Source organism: Siphateles boraxobius, unplaced genomic scaffold (genome assembly GCF_051911475.1).
Source record: "Siphateles boraxobius isolate OS27281-9 unplaced genomic scaffold, OSU_SipBor_1 131, whole genome shotgun sequence".
Lineage (NCBI taxonomy): Eukaryota > Metazoa > Chordata > Actinopteri > Cypriniformes > Leuciscidae > Siphateles > Siphateles boraxobius.
Genome location: NW_027508735.1, coordinates 631,767 through 654,614, shown reverse-complemented (window position 1 = coordinate 654,614; position 22,848 = coordinate 631,767). Strand labels below are relative to the sequence as shown.

General features: G+C 38.4%; 1 protein-coding gene across 1 annotated transcript in view; it reads left to right on the top strand.

The window, feature by feature from the left end:
* LOC143737942 (C-Jun-amino-terminal kinase-interacting protein 4-like) overlaps positions 1-22,848 on the top strand; it is a 69,906-nt gene that overhangs the window by 35,208 nt on the left and 11,850 nt on the right. Inside the window, exons 11-22 of the mRNA XM_077229747.1 lie at positions 227-283; positions 2,186-2,362; positions 5,635-5,764; positions 8,711-8,803; positions 8,885-9,061; positions 12,703-12,874; positions 13,736-13,945; positions 15,752-15,935; positions 16,328-16,450; positions 21,319-21,399; positions 21,493-21,560; positions 22,583-22,731. Of these exons, the coding sequence (XP_077085862.1) occupies positions 227-283; positions 2,186-2,362; positions 5,635-5,764; positions 8,711-8,803; positions 8,885-9,061; positions 12,703-12,874; positions 13,736-13,945; positions 15,752-15,935; positions 16,328-16,450; positions 21,319-21,399; positions 21,493-21,560; positions 22,583-22,731 (1,621 nt within the window). The remainder of the gene's footprint in view (positions 1-226; positions 284-2,185; positions 2,363-5,634; positions 5,765-8,710; positions 8,804-8,884; positions 9,062-12,702; positions 12,875-13,735; positions 13,946-15,751; positions 15,936-16,327; positions 16,451-21,318; positions 21,400-21,492; positions 21,561-22,582; positions 22,732-22,848) is intronic.

The following is a 22,848-nucleotide window of genomic DNA, read 5'->3' as shown; positions in this document are numbered from 1 at the left end:
TTGCGTGTGTGTGCGTACCAGTAAACGCTCCCCGTGACGTAAGCAGACCAACTAATCGATAATGACATTCGTTGACAACGATTTTCATAATCGATTATAATCGATTTTATCGATTAGTTGTTGCAGCCCTAGTAAAGATACCCAACCCTAATCAACACCTATTTCCAAACTGGTTTCCTTTGCCTGGTCTGCATTGACTGAAGTGTGTTTTTGTTGTTCGATACAGAGCATCGAGAGAGAATCCAGGCTTGTCGGAGAAGAAAAAGTCCAGTATCTGGCAGTTGTAAGCAACAACTTCTAAGTTCTCCTCAAAGTTTGCTGTTATATTGTTTTTTGTGTGGTTTGGCGTTCAAACTATCTCATTTTATGTCCCCCTTTTATTTGTTTTTCTTCTAGGATGTAGGTAAATCTTAGAAAACCTAGTAAAACTTGCACTTGGTTTGATCCTTGAATCCAAAAATGTGTTCTTGGACTTGGGAATGGGGTTGTTTTTTAAGCTTTAACAGAAGCATAACAGGAATTTACAGCCAGACCGTTAGATTGCGTTAAACTTCACGGGACTAATGCTTGAGCATTCATTACACTTACTTTTAAAGGGTTTGGCAGAAAGCTGCTTGTTTTCTTCATTGAGATGCCATTCTCAGGTCATTTCAGTCTACTTAGGGTTTTGCGTTTGGGGGCATTTAAGGTTTTGCATCTATTTTAAACCCATTCATTCTCCTCTTGTGTGCTCTTGTGTGTTCTCTGTGCTCCTGCTCATGTTGTCCTGTGTGTTTGCAGAAGGTGTGTTGGGGACTTATTAGTATTATATGTTTAGGTTAGGAATTAGAGCTGCACGATTAATCGTTAAAAGACCGCAATCTCGATCTCTATTAATTCCTAAATGACTATGATTCTGCTCTGTCTATTAAAGGAGTAGTTCACTTCAGAATTAAAATTTCCTGATAATTTACTCTCCCGCACGTCATCCAAGATGTTCATCTCTGTCTTTCTTCAGTGGAAAAGAAATTAAGGTTTTTGAGGAAAACATTCCAGGATTTTCTCCATATAGTGACTTTAGCGAAGGTCCAAATGTGAGTTTCAGTGCAGCTTCAAAGTCTCAACACGATCCAGCCGAGGAATAAGAGTCTGATCTAGACAAACCAGCGCACATTTATAACAAAATAAACATTTATATACTTTTTAGCCACTAGTGCTCATCTTGCACTAGCTGTGATGCGCCACACATCAGTCAAAAAAATCGTGATTTTTCAATTTATCCAGAATCGTGCAGCTCTATTTGGAATAAAGCAGACCAGTTGATCCCTAAAAGCCTTTAGAATTAAGATTATTTAATTGCACAAAAATAGAGCAGGGGAGCATGACCAAAATATCAATAACATGTTTGATACGTTTTTAAAAATGTATGGGGAAAAAATCTGGAGTTTTTTCAGAAATCACTATATACATGGTACATGCTACTTTTCAAAAGATTGAAAAAAAAAAAAAAAGTTTTTGATCGATGTTCCAAGGCTGCGTTTATTTGATCAAAAATACAGTAAAAAAAAGTGAAATATTATTAGATTTTAAAATATATTTTTTCTATGTGAATATATATATATATATATATATATAGTAAAGTGTAATTTATTCCTGTGATCAAAGCTGAATTTTCAGCATCATGACTCCAGTCTTCAGTGTCACATGATCCTTCAGAATTCAGTATGATGATTTGATGCTAAAGAAACATTTCTGATTATTATGTTAAAAACAGTTGTGCTGGTTCATATTTCAGTGGATACAAATATTTTCTTGATTAATAAAGTGAGAGTTCATAACAGCATATATTTGTGAAAAAAATTGTCACATTATAAATCTTTAATGTCCCTTTTGACCAATTTCACGCATCCTTGGTGAATAAAAAAATGTAAAAAATAAAAAATCTTACTGACCCCAATCGTTTGAACTTTAGTGTATTTTATATACGTATATATATTAGAGCAGGTGTGTTTGCAGTGGTCAGTTGTTCAGCATGTGGTGTGTGCACACTGATCGTCGTTAGGGTTGGGTTTCGCAGAGCTTGGCACATGTTTGGGACGTGACCCCAGAACCCCATAACGGTTAACCTTTGACCTCTAACCCCTGCTGCCGCTTGTGTCCGCATATGAGTCTGTGTGTCGTCTCTCTCCTCTCCCTCGTGCCCCAGTTTCAGCAGACTCTTCAGCTCCTCGTCCGGCTCCGCAGCCAAGAAACCCGACGCCCCGGTGAACCTGAAGTACAACGCTCCCACCGCACACATCGTCCCGTCGGTGAAGAAGAGGAGCAGCACCATCGCTCAACTCCCAAGCGACAAATCCAGAGCCTTCGACTTCCTCAATGAGGAGTGAGTGACGTCCTTACACACTTCACATACATGTAGGGCTGTAGTCAAGACTATCTTTGTCGAGTCCAAGACCAGGACTATTCGAGTCCGAGACCAGGACTATTCGAGTCCGAGACCAGGACTATTCGAGTCCGAGACCAGGACTATTCGAGTCCGAGACCAGGACTATTCGAGTCCGAGACCAGGACTGTTCGAGTCCGAGACCAGGACTGTTCGAGTCCGAGACCAGGACTATTCGAGTCCGAGACCAGGACTATTCGAGTCCGAGACCAGGACTATTCGAGTCCGAGACCAGGACTATTCGAGTCCAAGTCCAAGACAAGGACTATTCGAGTCCAAGACAAGGACTATTCGAGTCCAAGTCCAAGACAAGGACTATTCGAGTCCAAGTCCAAGACAAGGACTATTCGAGTCCAAGTCCAAGACAAGGACTATTCGAGTCCAAGTCCGAGACCAGGACTATTCGAGTCCGAGACCAGGACTATTCGAGTCCGAGACCAGGACTATTCGAGTCCGAGACCAGGACTATTCGAGTCCGAGACCAGGACTATTCGAGTCCGAGACCAGGACTATTCGAGTCCGAGACCAGGACTATTCGAGTCCGAGACCAGGACTATTCGAGTCCAAGTCCAAGACCAGGACTATTCGAGTCCAAGTCCAAGACCAGGACTATTCGAGTCCAAGTCCAAGACCAGGACTATTCGAGTCCAAGTCCAAGACCAGGACTATTCGAGTCCAAGTCCAAGACCAGGACTATTCGAGTCCAAGTCCAAGACCAGGACTATTCGAGTCCAAGTCCAAGACCAGGACTATTCGAGTCCAAGTCCAAGACCAGGACTATTCGAGTCCAAGTCCAAGACCAGGACTATTCGAGTCCAAGTCCAAGACCAGGACTATTCGAGTCCAAGTCAAAGACCAGGACTATTCGAGTCCAAGTCCAAGACCAGGACTATTCGAGTCCAAGTCCAAGACCAGGACTATTCGAGTCCAAGTCCAAGACCAGGACTATTCGAGTCCATGTCCAAGACCAGGACTATTCGAGTCCAAGTCCAAGACCAGGACTATTCGAGTCCGAGACCAGGACTATTCGAGTCCGAGACCAGGACTATTCGAGTCCGAGACCAGGACTATTCGAGTCCGAGACCAGGACTATTCGAGTCCGAGTCCGAGACCAGGACTATTCGAGTCCGAGTCCGAGACCAGGACTATTCGAGTCCAAGTCCGAGACCAGGACTATTCGAGTCCAAGTCCGAGACCAGGACTATTCGAGTCCAAGTCCGAGACCAGGACTATTCGAGTCCGAGACCAGGACTATTCGAGTCCGAGACCAGGACTATTCGAGTCCAAGTCCGAGACCAGGACTATTCGAGTCCAAGTCCAAGACCAGGACTATTCGAGTCCAGGACAGGGGGAAAAAAAAGTCTTAAGCATGTCATTATCTAGACAATCATTTTGGGTTATTATTTGTTGATCTAAAATAGTGTTAATTTTAAGACTAAATTAACATGCATTATTGTTGACGAAAAAAGACGAGACTAAAATGTTTTGCATAAAATAAAAACTAAGATAAAATGTCTATTCATTTTCGTCTACAATCGTCTCTACGAAATTTCGAATATTCCATTAGTTGATTTTATTATAGAATATCGAATAGGTTGTGCAATTGTTGTCTATAAAAAATCCACATGTTTTCCGTTCTGATGATGATTACCTAGCAGAAATATTAATTGTTAAGCCTTGTAAAATCTAATTTGTTTATTTCTCAAGACCAATCTAGAATGTAAACAGGTTGTATTTTAGGCCTACAGTAGGCCTATTCTTTTCAGTTTTTCTGGGTATATACTTATTTTATTTCTTATTTTATACGTTGCATTCAACAAAAATCATTCAAAAAGTGTATTTTGTCAGGTAATTATGACATTTAAACAATATTTGAGAATTGTGAAATACTATTTCACTGAAATGGTTATCAGAAATAATCTCAGAAATAATTTGTTATTTAAAAAAAAAGACTAAAATATTTTGACTAAAACTTGACTAAGATATATTGAGTTTTCTTTTGACTAAAACTAGACTAAAATGACGAGACTTTTAGGCGACTAAAACTTGACTAACAAAAAAAGATATGTGAATGACTAAAACTAACAAGGACATTTGGTACAAGACTTGTGATATAAAATATTACCCAGAGCACTCTGCTTTAATACATGTAGCCTTAATGTAACTAGAAAGACTATTAATACAGTATAATACATAATTTGGAAAAAAAATAAAGAAATACATCTTCATTCCTTCCCTTACCTGAGCCAAAGCTTGCAAAGTAGTTGTAAGGTTTTTGACTGCATCAATAATAATATACGATGGACTATATATTAAATGTTCTAGGCTATTTGATTTGTTCATTTTTATCATTTAAATAATGAAAATATTGTTTTCCATAATAACAAATTATGATTATTAATAATAATAATACATGCTATTAATACATGTTTTTATTTTAAAGTACAATAGTATTATATATTTTTTATTGATTTAAATTTCTCCTTTTAAATATTAAAATAAAACTATTATTTTTAATGTTAATAATAACACATAATTTTTATTTTATGGCACAATAGTATTATTGCCATTGTATTTCTTGATTTTTTTTAAAAAATCATTTGAATTATATTGTATTTAATAATAATGACAATAATAACAATTATTATTATAAATAATAAATGGCTATATTTTTTATTATATAGTACAATAGTTTATTGTAACATATTTCTTTATTGATTTGTTTAATGTTTAGAATTAATATATATTTAATAATAATAATACTTGCCATTGTATTTCTTCCTTGATTTGTTTATTTTTTATAATTTAAATATATAAAACAAAAATATTGTTTTCAATAATAATAATAATTATTAATAAATGATATTAATATTTTTACAGTTCAATAGTATTTTTTTTTTAATTGATTTCAATTTTAGAATTTAAATAATAATAAAACAATTTTAGTTTATGGTACAATCGTATTCATGCGGTTGTATTATTGATTTGTTTAGTTTTTAGAATTTAAATAATGATGAAACAAATATGTTGTTTAAATAATGACTACATTAATATTAATAATTCTAATGACTATTATTTGTATTGTTATTGAATAGTCATATGGAATGTTTTTTTTGGTCCTGGTGGTGTGTTAAGTTTCTCTGTTTGTGTGTGTGTGTGGTGTGTGGTGTGTGGTGTGTGGTGTGTGGTGTGTGGTGTGTGTGTGTGTGTAGGGCTGAGGTGGAGAGTGTGGTGTCTCGTCGAGAGCAGAAGAGAGCTCAGTACCGGCAGGTGAAGGATCACGTGCAGAAAGAGGACGGCAGGTTACAGGCGTGTGGATGGAGTTTACCTCCCAAACACAAGGTAACATCTCAAACACACTGTCTGTGTAACACTGCTTTCAGTCTCGGCAGCCACGCGCGTTTCCATTACAGATTTGCGCAAAACTTTTGCGATGTGTTCTAAATGTCGATAAAAAACCTATTGCAAAATGACGTGTTTCCATTAACCGATGTTATGTGACTAAAACGTAAATTTTTTCCTCTCGCGATAAGTCATTACAAACACCATAGCAGCGTATTTCGGTAGGTTTGCGTATATCTCAGACACCGCACTAGACATTATTATTAATGGAAGGAGACGTAAGTGTGTTTTCCAAGCATTAATGGCAAGGAAAGACCCTTATATTTGAGAGCGGCACATATGAGGTGTTTCCCTCAAATCTGCTCTTTATAAGCTCTTTATAAATTGTTGCATTTCCTTTGTTGTTTAAAATCCAGTAATCCCATAATTCTTTTGTCTTTTACAAGTTTAATAAAGAAATCTGTCGAAATCATATTGGCTTCTTTAACCCTCTGAGGTCGGCGTCTCGCTTTTTTTCTTATCAGTGCAAAAGAAACTCAAAATACTCTGTTGATTTTGATCTTACATATTAAGTGTTGTACATCATTAGATCCTGATAAGTGTCTATTTTTTTACACATTAAAAGTAAAGTGTTGTGCTTGTCGCCAAATAAAGAAAAACAAACATGATGCGCGTTCTGCCTTCTCTCTGTCAGTGAAGTCCATTCTGAAACGCGTCCGAAAATTAACTGTAATTCCGCGAATTCCTTGTCATACAGGCACGAGTGTTTTTCCATAATGAAGCTTGAACTCTCTTCTTTTAAATGAATTAATTTATATAAAAAACAAATATTCTAAGTTTATGTAATCTGTATGAAAAGAGAGAGATGTCAGTCTTTTTCTTTCCAGCTCATTATACCTGATTACGCATTAATGTGCCACGCCCGCGGAGAGCGCGCGGTATTCAAACGCAAATGATCTAAGGCAAGCCATGCAAACATGCCAACGCCCACCAGCTGGATTATAAAATACATCATGTTTAGTAAATATCTTACTACAGCTGTGTAAACAGCGTATCCCTATGCTATGAGCAATAATACTATCTAATAACCCTGGAAAATGTTCCAGAAGTGCTGGTAGTTTCATTTCGAGGAGCAATGGATCCAGCTAATGTAGTAAGTCAATTATTCGTAAGTGATTTGTTCTAAACGCGATATTGAATAGTGTCTGACTGTAAACCGCAAAAAGACTGTTTAAATATGAATTGCGTGTCTGTGTGTAGGCTAAATGATGAATGAACGGCACAGGCGCGTGCGCGCTTTGTTTACTACAGTTATAAAGCGCGTGTCTGTGCCGTTCATTCACTCTCGCACCTACATTAGTAAACGTTTTGTTTACATGAACACATCCAAACTATATTGCTATAGCCTACTAAGATGAGTAAAAATAGACTGAAATATGTTGAAATAAAATGTCTGTATAAGCAACAAACTGCAAATTCACATGTATATGCTAATATATCATACACAATATGTTACAAATATTGTAACAAAGACTAAATATGAATGTTTAGACAAGATTTTGTGATTAGTTTTGGATAGATTATAAAGTTTTGACTGTAAAAAAAGACTACTGTCACATTAAATAGGTATGCTTTTGTTCACCAATTTCTGCTCATGTTAAATATACTATAGTATGATGTTTTGTCAAAAATAAAGTAGGTATATTGAATTATCAACTAAGATGTTATTATAGTGTTTGTTCCAATATTCAAACTAAGGAATCCTTACCTTTTTTAATACGTATGATAAAATGTATACTTTTTACAAAGAAATACACTTGAAATATTGTTAAAATTGTAATTGATGTTGTAATTGTAACCTATTTGTAATTGGGTACAATTTCTAATTGTAAAACATGTATATATAGATAATTTCTTTTGTCCTTGCGTTCTTTGGGACCCTGTGACACATCTGTGTGAAAGGCTAATTAATATGCAGCTCATTATGTATGTGGCACATTATCCGGCCTTTGTCTTCTCAGGTGTGAACACGCCTCCACGCATATTGCCTTTCCAATCAAAAGGTGTCTTATAAAATTTAAATCAATGTATTGTTTAGTGTAAATGATTAGGCAAGATGATTTTCAGATCATTTTGAAGCAAAAACTCTAGGCAACAACACTCATTAGTCAAAAGTCTTGTGGACACATATTTAGTATGTGTTTTGTGGCCTTATTTCAGACACTTTAAGTTTTAGTTTTTTCAATAACCACGCATAAACATTATTCTCTAAATAATGTACATACATGTTGCTCACATATTACGGTAGCCCCGTTTGTGCTATATAGAGTGAATTTACACCTTTGCCATTAACATGTTTATAATAACTGAAAAAAGCACAAATGTCAGAGCATGTCAGAACACCTCAAGGACCCCAAAAACACCTTAGACCTGTAGATCGACTGTTACGTATGTCAGGTGACCAAAAAAAAGAACGTTTTCATTGCAGTTTTGCAAAATATTACTTCTTCGAATTGACTGAAAACCACCTGACGTGAGTGTAAAAACTGTTTTACATTATATTGGCATATTTCAATTTGTGCTATTTGATGGGTAATGGAAACGCAGATACTGAGATAATATTATAGTTAATTTTCTTGTGCTTTTCTTTTATATAGTTTTTATTCATTTTATTTCATTTTTAGTTATTTTAGTGCTTTAGGTTGGCTAATAGCCGAGTTTACTTTTTTATATTGTATTTCAGTTTACATTTATTTTATTTTAATTAATGAAAACATTTTTATGTTGTCGGTTATGGTTTTAGTAAACTATAATAGCCCTGCTGCGTATCAGACATAAACTTCTATCATGCATATTGTGAGAAAGCAAGAATCCTAATAAAAAGTTGCCTATAAATATTAAAAAAGTTCATATTTTTGTTAAAGCCTCCATATTCTGCTTTTAAAGGTTGCCAATGGTGGACAAGCCGAGAACAAGATAAAGAATCTGCCGGTTCCCGTGTACCTGCGACCTTTAGATGAGAAAGATGCTTCCATGAAGGTGAGCCTCTTCCCGTTCTGATTCCCGTTCTCTGGTTACTCTTGTGGTTTGACCGTGTCATTCGTTCCTGTGTGTGTGTAGCTGTGGTGCGCTGCAGGAGTGAATCTGTCAGGTGGTAAGACTCGTGACGGAGGCTGCATCGTGGGAGCGAGTGTGTTTTATAAAGACGTGTCTGGAGACGAGAGCGAATCCGTCGGCCTCAGGAGGAAGAAGAGAGGATCTCAGAGCAGCCTCGACCGACTCGAGCAGGAGCTCACGGTCAGGACAACACACACTCACACACACACTCACTCACACACACACACAGTCTCTCACTCTCTCACACACGCACACACACTCACACGCACACACTCATACACACTCTCACTCTCTCACACACACACTCACACACACACTCACTATCTCACACACACTCACACTAGGGTTGTGCCGATGGACGATATCATCGTCCATCATGATGGCTGACCGACATCACGATGGTGAGCCACCATCGTGATGCCACGCCCCCCACCCTGTCAGACCGGCCCAGTCTCACGACAGTTCGTGTTCGTCTGTACACAAGTGGTTGGGGACCTGGCTCGTGAGCCACACCTGGTCTCTCACCCTTTACCAACAAACGATAAAAAAAATGAAGACGTGCTTGTTCAGTGCTGTTCGCGAGAGTCACGAGTCACCACAGCAATCAACTAACCGCCTACATTTCTGTGGTAACCTAACAGTTACAGCTCCTGCACTCTGCACTGGGATTCAAGCAGCTGCTGCTTATTTAAGGTGATGGCGAAAATAATTTTAGAACAGCAGCGAAAATGTAAAAGTAGGCTATATAAACTTTAATATATCCTTTTATTGAAACGGGTGCTTTGCTGTTCAAAGAGACATTTCGAAACATTTCACCCACCTCACTTTTGCCGGAGAGACCGTTAATTTATGTATAAATGTGTTGTATTGTTGATAATCCGCGCAGATTTCAGTTGATTCCGTTTAAAGTTATTAATAATAAAACATGAATGAATGAGAAAGAAAAGAGCAGGATGTGCTTTATATTGAAAAGAAATATTAAAAGCGCGATAAGTCGCGAAAGAGAACTGAATTCTACTGATAGGATGCTGTGCGCACGTTCCGAGCGCAACACGCGAGCATAGTAGGCTAGTCTTTGTCTTCGGTTGCGAGCCTAAACGGCCAAATAAACATAGAAATACTTCAAAATGCCAAGCCGAGTATTTCCGTGGCGTAAACACAGTAGAAGTAGCTACTCACTCTCTCTCTCTCTCTCTCTCTCTCTCTCTCTCTCTCTCTCTCTCTCTCTCTCTCTCTCTCTCTCTCTCTCTCTCTCTCTCTCTCTCTCTCTCTCTCTCTCTCTCTCTCTCTCTCTCTCTCTCTCTCTCTCTCTCTCTCTCTCTTCGTGATGGTCAGCGCGATTCCGTAGCCCCCCCCCCCCCCCAACGATTTCATCGTCCATCGCGATGTTTTGCTGGAAACATCGTCAACTGCCAATTTAGGGGGACATCGCCCAACCCTAACTCACACACACTCTCACTCTCACTCTCACACACACACACACACACACACACACACACACACACACACACACACACACACACACTCACACTCACACTCACACTCACACACACTCTCACTCTCTCACACACACTCTCACTCTCTCACAACCAGTGTTGGGGGTAACTTGTTACAAGTAACTTGAGTTACGTAATCAGATTACTTTTTCAAGTAACTAGTAAAGTAACGCATTACTTTTTCAATTTACAACAAAATATCTGAGTTATTTTTTCACATTTATTGACTGACAGCTCTCCTGTCCCCATGTTGAGAGAAATAAAGTGAGGTGTTGTGTGCATTTGCATTGAACATGCATTTACTCATCTCACTTGCACAAAAACATTCAGTATTCCTCAAAATGAATAAAAACAGTCAAATGCAATCTCAGAATTTTGTGCAAAAGTTTTATCATGAACTATGTTAAATTACACAAATATACTTTATGTATTTAATCTCACTTTATTAACCAATGTCTTTGCTGCTGACCTACAATGATCTAATTCAACCATACTAATAAGCAAAAATGACTTTAGATTAGGTTTAGAAATAAGTGTGTTGAACTTCCTTCTCCTGTATCCTATTGTTATTTAATCAAGAACAGCAGCAGCTGAAAGGTTTGTTTGAGCGGCGCCCTCTACTGTACAGTAGTAAATATGCATTTCCTTCAGCCTTAGGCTTATTCATTTAACTTTTGATGTGAAAGGGCCTTAACAATTGGAAAAAATAGATTGTTTTAGCTGTTATTAAAAAACAAACAAACAAGCCCATGCAGGTGAGAAAAAGTAACGCAAAAGTAATGTAACGCATTACTTTCCATAAAAAGTAACTTATTAACGTACTTAGTAACTTTTTTGGGGAGTAACGCAATATTGTAATGCATTACTTTTAAAAGTAACTTTCCCCAACACTGCTCACAACACACACACACACACTCACACACACTCTCACTCTCTCACAACACACACACACTCACACACACACAGACACACACACAATCGCAACAACAACACAGTCTAGGGCTGTGCAACGATTATTCGCATCCACAATAGAAGTTTGTGTTTACATAATATATGTGTATGTACTGTGTATAATTATTTTGTGTGCGTGTATATAAATACACACACATGCATGTATATATTTAAGAAAATGTTTTAATTTATATTTAATTTAATTTAACATAAATTGCAGATTTCCGCGCAAAATTTGCGGGGCTTGCATGATTTCATAATCCCCACATTTTCTTTGCAAAAAAGACACGTATATCTTTCACACAAGAGCAGCCATTTTCCCCATTGCATAAATATCCGTGAAAACGTGCCGCATAATCAAGGATTTTTGCCCACAACTGTCTATATCAGCATCAGTGTTTCTGAACTCCTGAAACGCCTCCATTGTATCTTGAGTTTATTCCGGGAACGAACACGTCACAATATTCCTCATTATAATAATTAATATGCAGAATAAAGGGGCGGGGCCTGGTTGAGTTAGTTAGTTGTGTGTTAAACTGGCGGTTATGGTAAGGGGCGGGACATTTCCCAAACACACTCGAAGCGCTCGACTAATCACAACACACTGCTCCAGCCGACCAATCAGAGCACAGTGTGCTTTTCAGAAGGAGGGGCTTCATAGAGACAGGAAGTAAACAGGAGTGTGTTTCCCGTACAGCGCTGTGACTCGCTGCTTCACTATTACAGTACGATGGACCTAATCACGACTGTTTCCCGAAATCCCGTACTGTCGCAAATCACAAAATGATGTTACGCACGTGGTGGAGTAATAACTTCATAAAATCAGTATGAGATTGTAATTTATAGCAAAACATGTAGCATTATTTCAGACATGGCATCTGAGGACTATTTCTCATTTTTCTCTGTTATTTTGCCTTATTTCCAGATTGAATAATAGTCTCGTTCTTACGCACTCGAGCTCGTTCACACACGCGCACTCTTAAAAAAAGACGCTTTAAATCTCTTGACAAACTAAAAGATGTAAATTACATTTGTATGTATTCTAAATAAGACACAGATTGTACTGAATGCCAGCTTGCTTATTTGGCTCAAGATCAGGATTTATTGAGTCCACGAGTCATGCAAACTAGAAACTCTTCTTCTAACCACAGGTCGAGGTCTGTCGCTCAAACACACAACTCTGCGATGATGTTTGCGAATGTTAGTTTAAACGATGGTTTTGGGAAAGAGGAGCCGCAACAATGGAGAATATGGGGAAAATAATCAACATTCAAGCAGGAAAACCTGTTCTAGTAGAGACCAAGACTTTTGTAAAAGGGCATAATAGGTCTTTAAGGTTGTGTGTTGTGTGTGTGTGTGTGTGTGTGTGTGCAGGAGCAGGAGAAGGAGCTGAAGTATCAGGATGAACTCTCCAGCCTGGTGTGGATCTGCACCACAACACACGCCACCTCAAAAGTCATAGTGATCGACGCCAACCAGCCCGGAAACGTCCTGGAGAGCTTCATCGTCTGTAACTCTCACGTGTTGTGCATCGCCAGCGTTCCAGGTCAGAGACGCCACTGCGTCCTTCATCTGAGACCGTGTTCAGAATCTCCACTAGGGCTGTCAAATAAACATTCGAATTTTGAATAATCATCGATGCACATTCGAATGCAAAACCCGTACTTTCGAATTTCTGGTGTGTCAAGAGGCGCGCGAGACATGATGATGACGTAACTGACGCGGTCTGTTTTTGTTAGCTTATCCAGTGTACAGCGCTGCGTTGTTAATATGAAAACTGGTGATGATAAACCCTCTCGAGGCAAAAATCGTGCAACGACATACTTGATCAAACCTGCACATTGTGTGTGTTTGTGTGTGTGTTTTCAACAGTCAACAAAAAGCGCTCAGCACTCGCTCAGATAAAATTGAGAGTCTGGTGTTTTTGATGATCAATATGTAGATGTACTGTAGTGAGTAGAAGTGAGTGATTCTGAATGTCAGTTTGCTATTGTGTGTTCATGTAGTTCATTACGCGTCTGTTGAAGCGCGTTTTCTCAGGTTACTGATGCACGAACACAGTTTTATGCACTCTTGTAACTTAAGTTTCCTTGCATGCACATTAAGGAAATTATATTTTATTTAAGAACAATGAAAAGTTTGAAAAGTTAATGCACTTTAAAAAATTAATGTTATTTAATTTCAATAAAAAGATGCGACGCTTGATTTGGTTTATATTTGCTTATTGCGCGCACTTGCGCCCTCTTGTGGGCATTGCACTTTTTTCCTCTAACATTAAGTATTGCCTTTAGAATTCGAATAAATAAATAATAATATTTAAGAAAGAAATTCTAATTTAGCTTTTCAGCCATTTTGACAGCCCTAATCTCCACAGATGTGTTTGATCTGAAAGGTGTGTGTGTGTCAGGTGCTCGTGAGACGGATTACCCCGTTGGAGAGGATCCGAGCGCTGATGGTGAGGGTGAAGGAGCGTGTAAACTCAGCTGTGCAGACAGCAGTGTGTCCACGGGTTCTGATGCGGGTCTGGAGGGCATCACTGTCGTCGACTGCTCGACTGACGGACCCGTGGCCATCCCTCAAACCGTCTGCAACAACTCCACAGAGTCCTCTAACTCTGGTAACGCAGCCTCCATCCCAAAAACACACTTTTCTGTACTTCGCTTAGGGGTGTAACGAAGTTGGTAATACACTACCAGTCAAAAGTTTTGGATCAATAAGATTTTTCAGATGTTTTTATTTGATTAGAAATACAACAAAAAAAACACAGTAATATTCTTAAATATTATTACAATTTAAAATAGATGTTTTCTATGTGAATATATAGTGAAGTGTAATTTATTCCTGTGATCAAAGCTGAATTTTCAGCATCATTACTCCAGTCTTCAGTGTCACATGATCCTGCAGAAATCACTATAATATGATGATTTGATGCTCAAGAAACATTACAAAAGATTATATTTCAAATAAATGCTGTTCTTTTGAATTTTCTATTTATTAAAGAATCCTGAAATAAAAATGTAAATAACTGTTTTAAACATTGATGATAATAATAAGACACCGTCTGCAACAACTCCATAGAGTTCTCTTACTCTGGTAACGCAGCCTCCATCCCAAAATCACTCACGGCAAAGTACTTTTCCATTTTTCTCTTAGGGAGCAATTGTTCCCTAAATTGTTCCTATGTTCTTACTGGTCAAAACTTTTTTCCATTAGCTGGACATTTTTCGCCACCTGAGCAAAAAAATTTTTTATACCAGACATGTTCAGTGTACGTAAACACAGACAAAAAAATGGTTTCGACATGCAGTAACTTTTAACTTTAATGTGCCATTTCTTTTTTAGTTGACCCTTAATGTAACTTAGTGGTATAAAATCATATTTTCACAAAACAAGTGAAAAATTAAGAAGTCACTAAACAAAGCACAATTTAAGTTACCTGAGTTTTTTTTTTTTTTTTTTTTTTTACAGTGCTTTACCAATTAATTCTATTAAAATAATTTTTAAATTCTCTTTCAGGACAGTTTCAGGACAAAAAAAAAATTAAGCACTTACACTGACATGGTTTGTGACAACTTTCGTTTTTTTTTACTGTATAGTCAATATATATATATCAGTTTAAATGCTTCAATTTGTTTTAACCTTATATTTTAATATGAAAACAAACTGAAGCATTTAAATAATGTAATAGCTAAATATTTTCAAGAAAAGTGAATGTGAACTCTTTTATAGTCATCTAAACATCTAAGTCTTCTTTAAAACAAACATCGCTTATATTGCTTTAAAGCAGCAGCTTTACAGTATTAATCATGAAAAATAAGTGTCACCGTTGCTTTAAATTAGAATTAAAGCTTTAGTTTAATGTTTTTACTCGCGTCTGAACAGAAGAAATGAACCGAGGAGATTTACACCTCAAAGAAGGCGGAGCCTCAGAGCCACACCAACCGGTGATGTCATCACCACACTGACCAATGGTAGTCCAGAGGTGTTTCCAGTCAGAACACTGCAGAGTTCACTAAAGCAAGCGGTTTCAAACTCCAAAAACGAGCGTTGCATTGGCCTGAGTTAGTTCGACATGACGTCACACCAGTTTGTTCATCTATTTCACTTTAGTATATCGGGCCTAAGAGAAATTGCAAAAGAAATCATAAATGCACACAGAGCTTGACATAAACTTTTTTGCTCACCAGCAGGTTTATTAGGTTACTGTCTCTTTAAGACCTGGCGCACGGATCTAATACACTGTTAAACATCCGTTTTCTTTCTCAACTGTTTACGTTCACTTCTAATATAACTGACTGTGTTTCTGTATCTCTAATATAACTGTATCTCTAATATAACTGACTGTGTTTCTGTATCTCTAATATAACTGACTGTGTTTCTGTATCTCTAATATAACTGACGGTGTTTCTGTGTCTCTCTGCAGATGAGGCGTTGGGTCAGAGCAGGCCGGACGCAGTGACGTCAGCAGAAGAAGCTCTGGAGGCCACAGAAAGCAGCACTAGCACGCCTGTAGACGAGAGCCAGACCGGCATCTACACCGAACACGTGTTCACGGACCCGCTGGGAGTGCAGAACAGCAGAGACACGCCGTCCAGCTACACACAGAGGTCATAAAGAGCACTTCATGTCTCTGTCTCGATCAGTGTCGGGGGAAACTCATTACAAGCCCAGTTTTATTTATAGAGCACAAGTTTAATGAGGTGTTTGATTATGATTTCACTTTTTTAACTTGAGTTAGTGTGTAATGTTAGAGCATAAACAACATCTGCACAGTTTAGGGAGCTTTTTAAGGACTTCAACAAACGGCTGGTAGGCACTACACGACATTCCTCCCGGGTTAGTGACATCACTAACCGTAAAATTTACATAAACCCCGCCCCTGGGAACGCGATTTATAGATTATCATGACAGAATATGCTGATCAATGACTAGAAGATAAGCTACATAAATTCATCAACTATCCATTCAGAAATGTGAGAGTAACGCTCTGGTTTTGTAGGGAGTGTGACCTGGTGAAGGATGGCGTCAGCTCGATGTCTGAGGAGCAGGACCTCATGAGAGAAGAAGCCAGTAAGATGAGCAGCGTTCTGCCTACGATGTGGCTCGGCGCTCAGAACGGCTGGTGAGTCCGACAAACCGTCACTCGGTTGGGCTTTTCACACTTGAAGTAGATTATAGCACATTTAAAGACAGCTAGTGTATACCAACATTGAGACTGTCTTTGGTTCACTGCAGTTTTAAGGAGAAAATACGGAGCAATAGTGTGGACTTATGAATTTGCATATGGTTTGTCTTAAAGCATATTAAAAACACCACATAGACCATATAAACAACATTAAACGCTGGATTTTCACCACAGGGGGACTTTTATGTAAAAAAAAACTTTTTTTTTTAACTAGGCAAACAAAACAATACAGATAAATACACAAAAAAACATGCAAAAAAACAAAATAGATATTCATTGCACACCAACTGAAATATTTCAGGTCTTTTATTGTTTTAATTCTGATGATTTTGGCATACAGCTCATGAAAACCCAAAATTCCTATCTCAAAAAATTTGCGTGAGAATCACGGCGCTGACGGTTTCATGCAATCGCCTGTGGTCAGTACCGGAAACGGCGTCATCATCTCCATCCCTCTATCATTATGGAAAATAATGAACTTTATCACAATATGCTAGTTTTTTGAGAAGGACCTGTATATATATTAGTGCTGTCAGTTAAACGCGTTATTAACGGCGTTAACGCAAACACATTTTAACGGCGCCAATTTTTTTATCGCGAGATTAACGCTCTTTTTGGCCTATCAAATTTTGTAGTTTTTTTCACATGCTGTTGCAACAACTAGTAACGTTAGAAAAACTACAACATCACACCGGATGGCTAGACCGGAAACAAAACAACAGGCACGCCGCACACACTTGTTTGGGCTTGCGCGCCGGCCAAAGAGTAGTAGGCTAACGTTACGTTTTGAGTGGATGGCACGAGGTGAGACGCCGATCTAGAGACGTGCACTCCCAACCCAATAGAGTGCGGCACGGGACTAGATTTGATGGCCGAGTACGAGCGCGTGCGGTAATGCACTCAGTCTGTGTGTGCGGGTACGGGAGAATAAAACGATTCGGGACTCCCGCAACCTAGAAATATCTATGAATAAAACATAAAAACTAATACATTTTTATTCATATGTTGCAGAAAAGCAACAAGAACAACTAAAACAAAATAGAAACGATTTACAGGCCAGAGTTGCTTTTTATAACATGTTTGCAGCGTTTAGCGATTTAGCCAATCACAGACATGCGTGTTGATTTCTTGAACGCAATGGCCAATCAAATGCATTTAAAATAGACTCTCCTCACCACTCAAAACAGAGTTTTTGTTCATTGCTGAATTCTGTACGCTGGCAAATCATCTAATTATAACAAACAAAGTGTATATATTATGGAAGATTCATTGTGCAGTCAGCTTCATTGATAATAACAGATGTGTGAGATTGCGATGAACTGATGTCAGCTTTTTAGGAATTATTAAGGGAGCGCACATTGCGCGCATTCAGTCATCCCAAACCATGCACGCAGTAGCTCCTTGCTTTTATATTATAACAGTGGTTTGTGTGTTAATGCTTTAATAACAAATAATTTATCAGGAGCATTTATGCTGATGTGTATGGTGGCGACACGTGGGCGAAAGTATTTGGAGGAAGCCTACAAAAAAAGAGTCTATTTGCGGGCGGGAGCGGGACAAAAATGTTGCGGGCGGGAGAAAGTAACATAGAAAGTAGTTGAGAACGTCAGTTATAACGACCCACGTATTAAAAAATGGACGGGTTTAAATCGGGCTCGGGCTCATAATTACAGTTAATGTGTGATTTTTTTGGGCCGGATCTAAGCTCTACAATGGATGACTTCAGACAGAAGCATATGGATACCACAGCTAAGAACAAACTTACTGCCGATCCACTTTTCCATGTTGATAAGAGCATTAAAATTAGAAAAAATAATGGGACAAATAGAAATCAAGGGACATTTAGAATAGATAAAAATGTGCGATTAATCGTGAGTTAACTATGGCATTAATGCGATTAATCGTGATGAAATATTATAATCGTTTGACAGCACTAATATATATATACACTCACCTAAAGGATTATTAGGAACACCCGTTCAATTTCTCATTAATGCAATTATCTAGTCAACCAATCACATGGCAGTTGCTTCAATGCATTTAGGGGTGTGGTCCTGGTCAAGTAAATATCCTGAACTCCAAACTGAATGTCAGAATGGGAAAGAAAAGTGATTTAAGCAATTTTGAGCGTGGCATGGTTGTTGGTGCCAGACGGGCCGGTCTGAGTATTTCACAATCTGCTTAGTTACTGGGATTTTCACTCACAACCATTTCTAGGGTTTACAAAGAATGGTGTGAAAAGGGATAAAACATCCAGTATGCGGCAGTCCTGTGGGCGAAAATGCCTTGTTGATGCTAGAGGTCAGAGGAGAATGGGCCGACTGATTCAAGCTGATAGAAGAGCAACTTTGACTGAAATAACCACTCGTTACAACCAAGGTATGCAGCAAAGCATTTGTGAAGCCACAACACGCACAACCTTGAGGCGGATGGGCTACAACAGCAGAAGACCCCACTCATCTCCACTACAAATAGGAAAAAGAGGCTACAATTTGCAAGAGCTCACCAAAATTGGACAGTTGAAGACTGGAAAAATGTTTCCTGGTTTGATGAGTCTCGATTTCTGTTGAGACATTCAGATGGTAGAGTCAGAATTTGGCGTAAACAGAATGAGAACATGGATCCATCATGCCTTGTTACCACTGTGCAGGCTGGTGGTGGTGGTGTAATGGTGTGGGGGATGTTTTCTTGGCACACTTTAGGCCCCTTAGTGCCAATTGGGCATCGTTTAAATACCACGGCCTACCTGAGCATTGTTTCTGACCATGTCCATCCCTTTATGGCCACCATGTACCCATCCTCTGATGGCTACTTCCAGCAGGATAATGCACCATGTCACAAAGCTCGAATCATTTCAAATTGGTACCTTGAACATGACAATGAGTTCACTGTACTAAAATGACCCCCACAGTCACCAGATCTCAACCCAATAGAGCATCTTTGGGATGTGGTGGAACGGGAGCTTCGTGCCCTGGATGTGCATCCCACAAATCTCCATCAACTGCAAGATGCTATCCTATCAATATGGGCCAACATTTCTAAAGAATGCTTTCAGCACCTTGTTGAATCAATACCACGTAGAATTAAGGCAGTTCTGTGGGGTCAAACACAGTATTAGTATGGTGTTCCTAATAATCCTTTAGGTGAGTGTATATACACGCACACACACATGTTTGTTTTTGTGATTTGTGAGGACATTCCATAGGCTTTTTATACTGGACAAACTGTATATTCTATGCCCTTACACTGCCCCTATCCCTAAACCTACCCATCACACACACACTGCCCCATCCCTAAACCTACCCATCAAACACACACACACACACTGCCCCTATCCCTAAACCTACCCATCACACACACACTGCCCCATCCCTAAACCTACCCATCAAACACACACACACACACACACTGCCCCTATCCCTAAACCTACCCATCACACACACACACACACACACACACACACACTGCCCCTATCCCTAAACCTACCCATCACACACACACACACACACACACTGCCCCTATCCCTAAACCTACCCATCACACACACACACACACACACACACACACACACACACACACACTGCCCCTATCCCTAAACCTACCCATCACACACACACACACACACACACACACACAAACTGCCCCATCCCTAAACCTACCCATCACACATACACACACACACACACACACACTGCCCCATCCCTAAACCTACCCATCACACACACACACACACACACACACACACACACACACACTGCCCCATCCCTAAACCTACCCATCACACACACACACACACACACACACTGCCCCATCCCTAAACCTACCCATCACACACACACACACACACACACACACACACACACACACACACACACAAACTGCCCCATCCCTAAACCTACCCATCACACACACACACACACACTGCCCCATCCCTAAACCTACCCATCACACACACACACACACACACACACACACACACACACACTGCCCCTATCCCTAAACCTACCCATCACAGGAGACATTCTGCATTTTTACATTTTTAATAAAACACTGCTTAGTATGTTTTTAAAGCCATTTGAAATATGAGGACTCATGAAATGTCCTCATAAATCACGTTCAAGTTGTAATACCAGTGTAATACCCATGTCATTATACACATTTGTGTCCTCACAAATCACAAAAACAAACACACATACACACACACACACACATTGTACATCTCCACATCCAGAATATGTGTTAGTGCAAAGCAATGAAAGTATGTTATTGGTAAAATAACATTCTATTGTTATTTCTTTAAATGATCAATTATTTTTATTAAGTACAATTTTGCAATATTAGCAATGTCTTATTTTATTTGTTTTGTTTTTATTTAGTACTACTACTAAAAGTATTATTATTTTATAGCCATATTGATATACAAGCTCAACTTTTTTGCCAAATAGTACAGCATATCACAATCGTGGTTTATTTCAGAAAGTCCCCCAAAAAATCCTGCAATTGTTTAGCCCTATTTAAGGGTCCCTAAAAATATTCAGATTAATGGTTGATAAATATGCTTTTTTTCCCAATTACTCTCAATTTCTCCCTAAAATATTGAATCGGTTAGTTATGGCTCTAATGCAAGTAAAACTTACACTCAAGCTCAGTTCAAAAAATCGTTCCGAATGATTCGTCAGTGAATCGATCAGAATCAAAAATGATTTTTAAATGCCCTTATCCAGTAATAGCAAACAGCCGAGAAGGTCGTGTGAGTGCATTGACTGAGAACTGAGATGTATTGAGTGTTTTCTGCTCTGTTTCAGCGTCTATGTTCACTCTTCTGTAGCGCAGTGGAGAAAGTGCCTTCACTCCATCAAGCTGAAGGATTCAGTCTTGGGGATTGTGTAAGGAAACCGTCATCATCTGGATTCATTTACATGGTTATAAACTCTAGATGCATTAATATACATTATTATTTCTGGTTTCCCTCTGTGAAGTCACGTGAAAGGACGTGTTCTGGTGGCCTTGGCTGATGGCACGCTTGCAATCTTCCACAGAGGTGTTGGTAAGACTACTTTTTTAAATAAAACTAATGCAGATTTGAATTACCATAAGTAAAACATGATTACATTTGCTTTCACTCATACTACATATACAGTAGTGTTCAAAAGTGGTGATGTAAGGAGGGGGAGACCCTAAAAGTTTAATAGAAACATCAAAATATGAGGAAGAAAAAATCTAAATATAAGGGAAGAACAAAACCGTAAAATAAGGTGTTTATCTTGCAACATTATTTGGCAAAAAATGCATCTTTTGGGATCTTACTTTGCAATAAAATGCATAGAAAAAGAAAGCTCACTGGAAAAAACATACACTTGACTTCAACATAATCAGGGGTGAGCGGAAAAATCAATTCATATATGAATCGCAATTCAATCTTCTACCGATTCACAAATTTCAAAAATCGATTTTTCTAAAGTGTTACACTTCTTTAACTTTGCAGTGCTACTTAAAGTTACCTTTATTTTACCTCTAGCCTTGCTTTATTACAGAAGACTGTGTATAATGATTGCATTCAGCTTAAATGGCATTTTTTTATAATATTGGGTTGACTAAAATGGGAAGAAAAACTAAATAAATTTCAAGGTTCACATTTAATTTTTAAATCTGTAGGATTTTTATGTCTTCTATTAAACTCTTTACCGCAGTCAAATTAGAAAAATAACATAAAACACCAAACTACAATAAAATCTATGCACATATCGAATCGAAATCTGATTCAAAATCGAGAATAAATTTTTAATCGAATTGTGACCAAGAATTTATTTCAACCGAATAATGAGGATTCCCAGCCCTAGTTATTAATATGTATTGGTTCCCTCTTGTTTTTGCACGCATTTACAATTTCTGGCCAAAATGATGTCACACAATTTGTCATGTTTCATTGCGTTATTATCAACAATAAAGCAACTGATTCCATGCACAACTTGTAAATCTTTAATGATATTTGAATAAAGGGTAGGCCTGACATTATAATGTCCACCATACCTGAAGAAACTCTCTTTTAATGATGGATTTGTGTTACAGATGGCCAATGGGATTTGAGCAACTATCACCTGTTGGATCTGGGCCGTCCGCATCACTCGATCCGCTGTATGACTGTAGTGCATGACAAGGTCTGGTGTGGATACAGGAACAAGATCTTTGTGGTTCAACCTAAAGCCATGAAGATAGAGGTATGATCTCTGGCACTGAATGCATCTCTAAGGGTTTTGAAAGAAATTAATACTTGTATTCAGCTTATCAAAAGAATCATCAGCACAACTGTTTTAAACACTGATAATAATCATAAA